The following is an 11,573-nucleotide window of genomic DNA, read 5'->3' as shown; positions in this document are numbered from 1 at the left end:
AACCGTTGTAAAACATTTTGCAGCGGTTTAATAAAACGCCAGAAGATAGAGCGCAGCTAAACGGCTAAAATTAAATAACTTTAATCTAAAAATATAATAAATTCAAATTGATCCAAACTAAAATAATAATTTTAGTCTAAATAAATTGTAAATAAAAAACATAAAATACATATAAACGTTAACTCTTTTCTAACTCTTTAAAAAGAATTTTAATACCAAAATTTCAAGGAGTATTAAATGATTAAATCAGGTCCCTAAGAACCTTATAAAGTGGGAAGTTATTTACTATCCGCACGAACAACTTTAAACTTTAAATACCCACTTTTTTTCATCTTCTATTTTGTCCACTTTCACTTTTGATTGGTGAGAGAAATTGTGTGAACATCAATACTCTATTTTACCACTATCATAAAATGGAACATTATATAGAACTTTAATTTCTTCATGAACAATTATTCATGAACAATATGGACATTTTCATTGGATTTGGAGATTATTGAGATAAGTTCATTGGCGGTACACGTCACAAGGGAGAGGTTTTGGAGATACCCTAATGAGGCCTTATTAGCATTAGCCAGCAATGATGGTAGTACTTTGCCACATCCTGCTACAAATTTGCCAAACGATAAGACAAAAGTAAAACATGATGAATTGGACCGAAAAAAAAAATTTCTTAATTATTAAATAAAGCGAGAATTGATTGCATTTTAATTAAAGTTTTAATACATTAAGATATCCATTTTTATAATGCCTGGGAGCTGTAACTTAAAAACCATAGGGTCATAACTTAATTTTTCTGTTTTTTTAATGCATTAATTTTTTTATTTTTTACTTTTTAATTATTACTGAAATAAATAAATAATTTTAGATAAGATAAAGTATATTTTTTATTTTAAAAGTTTGCTAAAAATTTAAAAAATATTCATAAGTTTTACTTTATTTTTTGTCCAAAAAATTTTTAATTTGTATCAAATAATTAAAAAGTAAATAATTTTACAAATTTTACAAAAATTTAGGACCTATTCAGCAATAATTTTACAAAAATAATCATCAATACAAGTAAATCAAAGATAATTGTCATGTATTATTATTGGATTGATCCTAAAACTTTTGAAAATTTAGTTGTCAAGAGTATATTTGATGTAAATAAAAAATTTTTAAGACAAAATTAAAATAAAATAAAATTTAAGAATATTTTTAAAATTTTTTATAAACTTCAAAGACAAAAAATATATTTTATCCTTTTAAATATAATAAATATATAATTATAAATATTATATTATACAAATTTATGAATATAAGTTAGATAAAATAATTGTGTTATTGTTTCCTGGCATTAGTCATTCATTTAATCTATTTCTACTTTATAAAGTATTTAAAAAGATATTTACTATTAAAACTTTAGAACCTTATATCATTAACAAAGTAACAAATTTCATATATACCTGAATTTTTCACAAGGCATAGTAGTGAGTATGAGGCCAGCACTCTTTCCTCAGCATCCTTATCAAAACTCAATGATATTATCAACTTTGGAGTGAAGATTGAGAAAGCCATTTCTTGCAACTTTCTATCTTCAACAAAGTGGAGGTACCTACTCATCCATGAAATTGTTACAAGGCTTGCTCTTGCCAAACATGGGATTCCATTGGCTACACAATTTGCAAGTGCTAATATCAAATTCTTATTCCCACTTTTGAACAAACCAATGGCTACTCTCTTTCTCCAACTTTCACCTTCTTCTATCTCTTCATCCTAATCCACACAACATGAAACCAACATATAGTTTTAAATTAGAATAATTTGCTAACAACAGTTAAATAATAGAATATTTGTGTAAAACACAATGTACTAAAAATCAAATCGATTATTAAATCGATAAAATTAACGAGTTAAAAATTTAAAAAATTTAATCGAAATTAAACTAAATATAATAAAATAATGTATTTATATATAATATAAATTTTTTTAAAAATAATTTTTTTTTGTGTTAAATTATATTAAACTTGTTAATTGCTAAAAACCTGAGTTGGTTTGACTGATTTATCAGTTTTTTTTCTAATTTTTTATCTTTTTACAACTGATTTTTATTTCGGATCGATTTGATGACCGGTTTAAGTTAGTTCAGTCGAATCGACTGATTCAATCTGATTCATACAACCATGATAAAACATTTTTACATTAACCATGCATACAAGTTAAATTCCATTCACAATCAGATGATCACATCGGAATCGAAAATTTAAAGCTTACCTTGTGATCTAAATCATAGACAACAATTTCTTTGCCATTATGGGAATCTCCTAAACAATGTTGTTGGAAACCTGCTTCTTGTAGAAGTGATTTTTCAATCAGGGATTCTCCATCATGAGAAAAGTGACATGCTAACAAGAGTAGAGCTTTTGCTGATTGCTCTTGTATTGTATCATTGCATGTTTCACAATTCAAGGTTGCCATAACTGCCTCCATTGCTTCTGCTCTATAGAAGCTCTCTTTGAAAGGATCTTCCTGCAACAAAACTGCTATCATTTATGAACTCTTCCATGGTCACCAATTCAATGAGAAGCAAGATACAATGAAGTTCAAAGAATTACCAAGAGATCAAGAAGCAATAGAATGATTGCAACTAAAGGTTGTTCTTCTATTGGAGCCTTCTTAAGGAAAATGAACAAAATGTGCATTGTGCTCAAGCCATCCCAGCCATCTTTAATTCCCCTTAAGAAACTTAAAATCTTGCAGGTTCTGCTATGATTTCAAGAAAGAAAAAAAATAAATAAACAAATAAATACAAGCACTTTCTAATGGAACAGAATCAAAGCAAAGAAACACATGCCTATCAAGGTAGAGTAACTCAGCTAGAACAGAAAATGCAAAACCACTTGAATTTTTACTATTGCCAAGAACAATGAGTTCTAGCAAAGAAGTCTTGTTTATATTTTCGGCTAAGAAACTCCGGCAACTTCCTTCGGCGCAAATGCAATGGTGAATCATTGAAGCAGCCTTGTTTCTCTCATTGAACTCTCCATCCTCTATTCTTCTCATAAGCAGGGTCAATCCACCAAGTGAAACGACTGCTCGAGCATTCTCTAGATTCTTATCTTGGTGGAAACCAGTAAGAAGCTTTTCCAGTAAATACATTGCTGCCACCTGAGGATTGCATTGTACTGCGAAGAGGGTTATCGCTTTTTCGCCGAATTCCAACACTCTAAGGACTAATGGCACCCATTCCGGTGATAACATCTGTTTAGCCTGAGGCTTTGACAGATATAGCAGAACTGCGGCTTTTAGAAAAAGACTAGTACTTCTAAGAAGTCTCATGAAGATTTCTAGCTGTGGATCGGAGTTCAGCATAATTGTTGTGATTGCATTGTTCCTTGCTGCGAAATCTGCAAGAACTGAAATAGAAAATTCTAGAATCTCATCTTTGCTTGATGCAAATAGTACCTCCATGATAGCCTCAACTACTCTGTATTGTCTCAGGGCCTTTTCAATGAGAGGATTGCCATGCGATTTCAACCAAGCTCCGGTGATTACACGAATCGCGAATTCACATTCGCTTAGAGTATCCGATGAACAAAGAGTTGTAACAGCTCCAACAAATTCACTTGAAAGAAAAGTAGTTGTTTCTTCTTCTTCTCTGAATGAAGAATTCTTGGATCCATAGTTGCTGTGCACAAAGCTTTCTGCTCGAATGTTCCGGCAAGAAAGACATCTAAAATAGTCCAATCGCTGCGACTCAGACCTTAATTCTTCGTCCATTCGCCTCGATGGTCTTCCAATGTATAACATATCTCCCTTCTATAAAAGGCCAGGATAATTTTACATTTTCCAAAAAAAACATCTGAATTTTTATAATTTTGCTATGAATGGAAGATTCTTGAAAAACTTACCTTAAATGAACTACACTTGTGTTCATCAGTTCCAAAGCCAGAACCCCATGTAACTGTCGAAACACCATTCCGTTCATCAAGAGTAACCGAATTTCGTTCTAGTTTCGGGCCGAATACTTCCTTGTACCTATTAAACAAACATTAATTAACTACCATAAAGTTGTTTCTTGTGAATCATACAACATGTCACTCACAAGTTTGGCCGAATTGACGAATGAGAAGCAAAAGAATCCGTTGAATTCTTTCGCGACGATCCATAAGTAATCGTTGATGGCAATGAAACAATTGGAAGAGGAGGCTCATCAGCTCCAACCTTAAGCCACTGCTTGTAATACAGAGCAAAGAGAGCAGTCCCTGTATCCAATTTATTCACGTAAAGTCGGCTCAAAGCCTTAATTCTCTTCTCCTTTTCGCCACGAAAATCCTTCGAAAAAGAAAGCCGGTCAAGCTCCTCAGCGTACCAAATCTTAAGGTGGAGAAGATGAGGAAGAAACAAATGCTCCCATAGCTCAGGAAGCAAGTAATTTCTAGCCAAAAACGGCGAATCGCAAAACACATGCAAGAGATGGCGCGCGCAGATCCTATCGTTCTTCTGAAGCTTGTAGACTATTGACATGTAAAGTTGAGCGCAAGCGGAGAGGTGAGAATTCGGTATACCACAAGTTTCAGCATTTCGTGAAGTTGTTGAATTCAATGAAGCAACAATGGTTAAAAGCTCAATTGAATTCCTCAGACTCTTGATCTTCATCTGGCTCCTTGTTTCTTCGCGATCTTGTACTAATTCATCTATGCTCTCTATACCGATTTCCATGGTCACAAGAATCTCATCACCACCACCACCACCGCTATTGTTTCTTCTTGTGGCCAAGTAGGAACTGCATTTGTCTCTGATTGTTTTTCGGAAAAAGTCGTCTTTGACATATCTTCCAATGTAGCCACTGAGGATGGCAATCACTGCTCTGATGGCAACTGCATCCATTGGTGGTCCTGCGGTTCTCGAAGCCATCGAATTCGATGCTTCGGAACCAAGAAGCCTTTCCTTTTGCATTGTGGCGGTTTTGTTGTTATCATGGCAGAGGTAGAAAGGGATGGTTGGTTTGGGTTTTGTATGGTGGTGGAAGCCTTCTTGTTTGAGAAGGTCTCTGAGGGAAGAAGAAGAAGCCATGTTTTGAGAAATCGGAGAAAAAGAAGTAATAAGGTTGAATGGAAGCACGTTCTTAGAATTCAGAGCCAATAACGATGACAGCTAACTACAATGCTATAAAGACAACAACACAAGGTGGCTTTTTTGGAAACTCAAAATTCAAAATGTTGTCTTCTGTTAATCATCCATCATATTCTCCTTCCCCTCAATTTTAATGGCACCAACTTGAAGCGAGTTAGAAACTTAGAAGGATAGGTGTTCAACTTATCTAAAGTTTTGTGATACTCAATGGCTATGCGGGGATTCATCATGAATTTTCGTTTCTTTTATTTTCTAAAGTTTTGTTAAAAAAAAAAAAGAGTTTAAAGTAATATTCAATTTAGTCAATAATGTAATGACTAATTGAGGTTGAGAGTTGATCTCTTTTAAATGCGGTCAATATGGTATTTGAAATTGGTTTATTTGATTTATTTGGCATCTAAATTAATTAATTTTTTTTTTTTTTTACCAAAGATAGGAGACTCGAACCCGCAACCTCTTAAATGAGTATGTGGAGACTATGCCATTTGAGCTATTACTCATTGGCTCTAAATTAATTAATTAAGTATTTAACATCAAATAATTGTTATAATGTAAGAATGAGATTTAACTATTCACATTAATAATACACATTTAAACTCATAAATATAGATGAAAATTTGGCTGGAGACTGATAAAAATTTCATTTCTAAAAATAAAAGAGTTAAAGATTAATTGATTTATCAATCTAATTTGGAGATCAAAATTTGATATTTTCTAAAAAGCATGACATGCATAATGGGCCAAAATAACTGAATTAGTAAAATTTGATTTAGTTATGCTAGAAAAGCAGTATGTAATATAAACAAAATGAAGTATAATTGTACCAGCACATTACTTGAATTGTGACTGGATTTTGTCTCTGGATTTTTCTCACTTTTCTTTGTAAATAGTCCTACCGCAAATTCTCTTTTCCCTTTGTACCAGTGCATTACTTGATGTGTTCTTTGAACTGAGATGGTCTAATAGAATACAGAAAGGAAGGAATGTAAATGAAAAGAAAATGCAAAAAAATAAAACTAAATAAATAAATGTAAGAAGCAAGAGTAAAAGGGTATAAAAATCTAAAACGATCCCATTACATCATGTGAAATTGTGAATGCTATGCCAAAGAAGAGGGACAATTAAATAAAGGAGAACAATATTAATTTCTATATTCATATGCACATCATTTTTTCTTTTAATAAAATATCTCAATGAAGGATGATCCGCCAACACTAGTAGGTTATCTATACATATTATGAAGGTTATATATTTTTTATATGTGTATGTATATTATTTGTTTGTATAATATACTTTTAAAAAGTAATTCCTTTTGTGTGTGTCTCAAGTCTCATCACAGAACTTAATTCTATAATAAGTAATTTGAATGGAAACAAAATTGTAAATAGAAATTTACGATAACAATTGAGTTGAGAACAAAGAAGAATCTTTAATACCAGTAACTGATAATTCCCATGGAAAAAGGATGTCCCTTCGTACATGCCTGATTATATTTGTCTCATTCATTTGGATATATTGTCGTAGTAAAATAGTGGAACATCATTGACAGCACTAAAATTCTGTGCAACGAATATTGAGATAGAGATATAAAAATTGATTATATTTGATTGATGAAATATTAATATAAATATTATATTTAAAAATATTAAATTAATATATTTTATATTATTTGTTTAGAATAAAAAATATAATTTATTTTTTATTTATTATTTTATTAATTTTTTATAATTATATTTTTTCTAATTTTTTAAAAAATAATCATAATAAATTAGACTTTTATAATTTATTATTTTTTATATTTAATTTATTATCAAACAAAATATAAGAATATTAATTTCTATATAAAAGATACTAGAGGATCATTAAAATTTATTGTTTTTGACCATCAATATTTAAAAATATGAATTAAAATATGTTGTTGGATTATTAAATTAAAGTGATAACCTAAAACAATAAATTCTAAAAACCGTCTAGCATTATTTCTCTTTTTTTATTTTTATTTTTTGTATCTTATTTTTAATATTCTATTTTATCATGTCTTTATAACCAAATGCAACCTAATTTCTATCAAGAGTTTCAAGAAGAATTAAGATAGAAAAACTGGTTGTCAATAAACAAAGTAATGGTTTAATTGATAATACATTTAGTGACATATTTTTGTTTAGGGTAAAGTATCATTTTGATCCCAATGTTTGGACCGAATTTTAATTTGGTTTCTAATGTTTTAAATATTCTATTTCAGTCTAAAAACTTTCAAATATCCTATTTCAACTCCAAAAGAGTTTTAAGCAGGTTCAATATTGTCCCACCATTAAATTTGACATAAACAATTCGCATATTGAAGAATCAATAGCATTCGATTTTAGTATGTAAGTAAAATTGATCCACCAATGATCACTAATATAAAAATTTTTTCTTTGATTTTGAAGTGTTGATGATTGATTGTTAGGATTTGGAGTTTTGTACAAAAAAATTGAGTTGAAAAAGTGTTACAAGAAGGTTTTTGTTATGTTTTTCTAACACATGTGGAAGAAGATATGACTTAACTAGTAACGTTATTAATGTCTATGTCACTCATTCCGTTAACTATTAGTATCAAATTTAACAGTAGGACAACATTGAATTCATTTAAAATTTTTTAGGACAAAAATAGAACATTTGAAATATTAGGGACCAAATTTAACTCAAACATTGGGGACCAAAATAGTACTTTACCCTTTTGTTTAAAGTGAAGTTTGCCATATATAATTGACTTCCTTATGTGGGTCAGTTTTGTTTTAACTTTTAACTATAAACTAGAGTGAGACCTATGCAATGTGCGAGATAGTAAATTGTTGAGTTTAATAAATAATAATAACATTTTTGATGATGAAAAAAATAATTGTAAATGGGTGAAAAATTTAAAAGTGTTTTGATGGTTTCTTTGGTGTTATAGACCCAAATATTAGTGCAACCCAAGAGCAATGGAACCAAGTACCTGAACTATAACTACTTGGATTAAGCCTTTAGTCCAGGCTACTGTTTTCATGAAATGAATAGCATCTAGTTTATAGAGGTGATATGGTGATTTGGGTATGGTATAAAGAAGAAAGAGAAGATTATGTTCTCTTTAAGCACCCAAGAAGAAGAAAGAAAATGCAAATTTCTGATGGTTATGCCAAATTAAAATTAGCCGAAAGCAAGATGTTCAAGTCAAGCCAAATAAAAAAAGGTAAAATATTTTCATAAACATATAAGTTAATTACTTGCTGATTTCACCTTCCTTTTTATACAACCATTTCGAGTAATATGATGAAAGTTGAGGTTACTTTAATCTGCTGTGAATCAATGGTTATTATTAAAACTTGGGGCCAAAGCACAAGATTAAGGATTTGGATTTGGAAAATTAATTAAGGAAGCAAGTTGCTACTGCTCATCTCTCCTCTGCTGTGATTAGCTTTGATATTTAATCCCTGATTTTCTGATCTGATAAAAGAAAAAGAAAGGGAGACTTCAGCTGGTTCAAGATTTAAGAAGTTGACTTTGAAAAGAAGCCCTAGCTGTGGAAACAGAGCTCAATACAAAAAGAAAAATCAACTTCAGTTTTGTTCAAGGATAGTGAACTAGAGTTTGAGTTTCATTGAGAGCTTCTCTACTGTTCTTACTCAATGTTTTGGACAATATTTTTACATCAAAAAAATATTTCGCCAAAATAGAGAGCTACATCTGAGAGTGCTGAATCTAGTTCATCTTATAGTGTCAGCCATTCTACATAATTTCCTTCATGATTTATTATTGAATATTCCATTTGTATGTTATATCTTTCTCAGTTTCTATTCAGTGTAAAAGACATATTCGTGAGGTATTTAGAAAAAGTCATTGAAAAAAAGGGCAAAAAGATGTACTTGAAGAGAAAATTCAAGATTTATGTCTTATCTCTTTGGATTGTATTTCTATTATGTATCATGTACCTGAGAGGTATTTTTTGCTAAGTTGGGTGAGCACTTAGTGTGTTGAGAGTCTAGGATGTAAACCTTATAACAACCCAATTCTCAGTACGTCATGATCATACTGAAAATTGAGTGTCACTAACTTGCTTACCTAAAACTTTAACTATTTGTTATTAAGCCTATAATCGCATTAGCGCACTATCGAATTTTTGGAAAAACTATTTCTTTATAAAACGATTTGCAAGGGTAAGTAATTAAACATACACAAGCCATATAAAGGAATTAAGTAAAATGTACACAAGGCCAACATTATATATATACATAACATGTATCATAGATCATACATACATATAAAGGTACTGTCATATACACCATAAGTTAGCGTACAACCTTTCACATCTTGCTACTATATACATAATCAACACTCCAAGCCCTTGTCCATATAGGAAGCCCCTAAGCTGGCGCCCGACACTAGCCTAGCCAGTATTTACAGCTCCTACTCTCTCAGTGGATCTATCCAAAAGTGAGAGACTAAACCAAAATTCCTATGCTAAACTGAAGGCGCCACCCAAAACACGCTACCAACTCTTACTGTCTCTGATCGATCATTGCAGCCAAAAGATGAGATCTGTATCACCTTCATATCCTTCTCTAGGTCCTCGTATATATAGGGGCGATCTTAACTATAGTTCCTATTTTCATCTGAAAGGGGAAGAGCAGGGGTAAGAACTTGGGAGTTCTTAGTAGGGTCGGGGTGGTTAGTTAAGTCCGTTTTAATACTATACCCAGTCAGCAGCAACAATCAAATCACGCATCAAACATAATAACTAAAGAACATAAAGAGAAACAAACACAACACATACACAATCACAGAAAATAGAATTCATAGAAAATATGCTCAAACAATCATGATGCATGTCTATCCCTAGTGCAGTTAATGAGCTCATCTGTCAGTTTTGACCCGCTCACGACGTAACTCAGCAATCTTTGTCTGAGTTTGGTTTCCAGTGTCATAACCTCTATAAGCAACCTCTGTCTTACAGGTGCGACTCTCTTGAGCCGATGTATGCAAACATAACCTCTGTAAACAACATCGGTCTTACAGGTGAGACTCTCTCTAGCCAATGTATGTATCGATAACCTCTGTAAGCAACCTCTGTCTTACAGGTGCGACCATCCTCTGGATTGGTGGTGCACGAAACTGGCTCCGTAGAATTCGCACGGATAGACCGACAAGTATACCGGGTCATCCAAGTAATACCTCAGGTGAGTGATGGTCGATTCCACAGAGATTGTTGGTTTGAGCAAACAGTGGACACTTTGCAGATCTTAGTTAGGCGGATAGAAAATATAGTTTGTCACGGGAAAAAGGCATAAAACAGATAAATAATTAAAATGTTACTAGATAGATGATAATTCAATAGTGATAGAATGGTTGAGGCTTCGGAAATGCTTTGTCTTTCCGGATTAACTTTTCTTATTGTCTTCTTGGTGCACGAATCCCCATGCTTTGTATAGCTGAACCAGCAAGTACACTGATTCGTCCAAGTAATACCTGAGCGAGTCAGGGTCGATCCCACGAGGATTGTGGCTTGAAGCAAGTTATGGTTATCTTGCAAATCTTAGTCAGACGGATAGAAGAGTTGTTGTATTTGTGAGATCTAAACTGGGTTAATATGTTTAATTACATAAAAGGAAATAAAAAAAGGGAAATTAGAACTTAGAAGTCGTGTAAACTATGATAAGAAGGCGGTTAAGGCTTGGAGATGCTTTGTCCTTCTGGATTAATTCTGGTATTACTGTCTTCTTCAATTGTGAATGATTTCTTCTATGGCAGGTTGTATGTGATTGACACTGGTTTCAGCAGCCGCCAATACTCCTCCAAATCTGAACCCCAGGGTTAGTGCAAATCCATTCTGATTGAGGGTGAAGTTCCTGCAGTTCATTCTCCTTGATGATCCTACTCAAAATACCACAGACAAGGTTGAATCTTCCATATTAGAGGATGCTGTGCCTTTGGGTTCTATCCTCTACCACATAGAACCTAATCTCCCCATACTTCGGCTGAACTGGTGTCTCGAGAAGTCCCCAATGAAGTCGTGGATTAGCCGTCTAAGAGATGTATAATCAAGCTGGTGGTTCATCATTTTCCGATGAAAGACTCACTCTGAACCCATGTAGAATGTGATAACCTTATGCCAGTTCAACGCATTCATATTGATGGAGAACGAAGATACATCTTAGAATAGAGAATCAAACACGAATTGAGAAAGAACAGTAGCACTTTTATTAATCCATAAAATTTAGCAGGGCTCCTCCCTTCAACCTAGGAGGTTTAGAAACTCATACTGATAGAAAATATAATGATAAAAGAAACTATGGTAGATCTCCCTTAATGAGAGGTATAAAAGTTCTTTAAATACTAAACTAATAACTAAGGATTACATAAGAAAGGGTAAAACAGTCTTTTAGTGCTAAAATTCACTTCTGGGGCCCACTTGATGAGTGTTTGGGCTGAGCTTTGATGAG

The 11,573-nt window shown here is 32.4% G+C and overlaps 1 protein-coding gene across 2 annotated transcripts; it reads right to left on the bottom strand.

The window, feature by feature from the left end:
- Positions 1-373: 373 nt before the first annotated feature.
- On the bottom strand, positions 374-5,332 carry LOC112741936 (putative E3 ubiquitin-protein ligase LIN). 2 transcript variants are annotated; one of them, XM_025791129.3, is made up of 7 exons: positions 4,085-5,332; positions 3,891-4,017; positions 2,834-3,798; positions 2,595-2,742; positions 2,254-2,508; positions 1,446-1,755; positions 374-607 (listed from the first exon to the last, which is right to left on the bottom strand). In XM_025791129.3, exons 1-7 carry the CDS (start codon positions 5,053-5,055, stop codon positions 453-455), a joined length of 2,931 nt encoding a protein of 976 aa, XP_025646914.1. In that variant the 5' UTR covers positions 5,056-5,332; the 3' UTR covers positions 374-452. The 2 variants fall into 2 exon arrangements, with proteins under 2 accessions (XP_025646914.1, XP_025646915.1); XM_025791130.3 differs by having other exon boundaries at positions 374-604.
- Positions 5,333-11,573: the final 6,241 nt, after the last annotated feature.

This window comes from Arachis hypogaea, chromosome 14 (genome assembly GCF_003086295.3).
Source record: "Arachis hypogaea cultivar Tifrunner chromosome 14, arahy.Tifrunner.gnm2.J5K5, whole genome shotgun sequence".
NCBI lineage: Eukaryota > Viridiplantae > Streptophyta > Magnoliopsida > Fabales > Fabaceae > Arachis > Arachis hypogaea.
This window is presented reverse-complemented; position numbering and strand designations above follow the sequence as displayed.

Bases quoted from the DNA above. Each gene is read 5' to 3' on its own strand.
- LOC112741936 (XM_025791129.3), bottom strand. From the start codon at position 5,055: ATGGCTTCTTCTTCTTCCCTCAGAGACCTTCTCAAACAAGAAGGCTTC. The intron at 1,756-2,253 runs GTAAGCTTTAAA...TGTGTGGATTAG, and splicing joins TCTATGATTTAGATCACAAG to GATGAAGAGATAGAAGAAGG. The intron at 608-1,445 runs GTATATATGAAA...GCAAATTTGTAG, and splicing joins ATGCCTTGTGAAAAATTCAG to CAGGATGTGGCAAAGTACTA.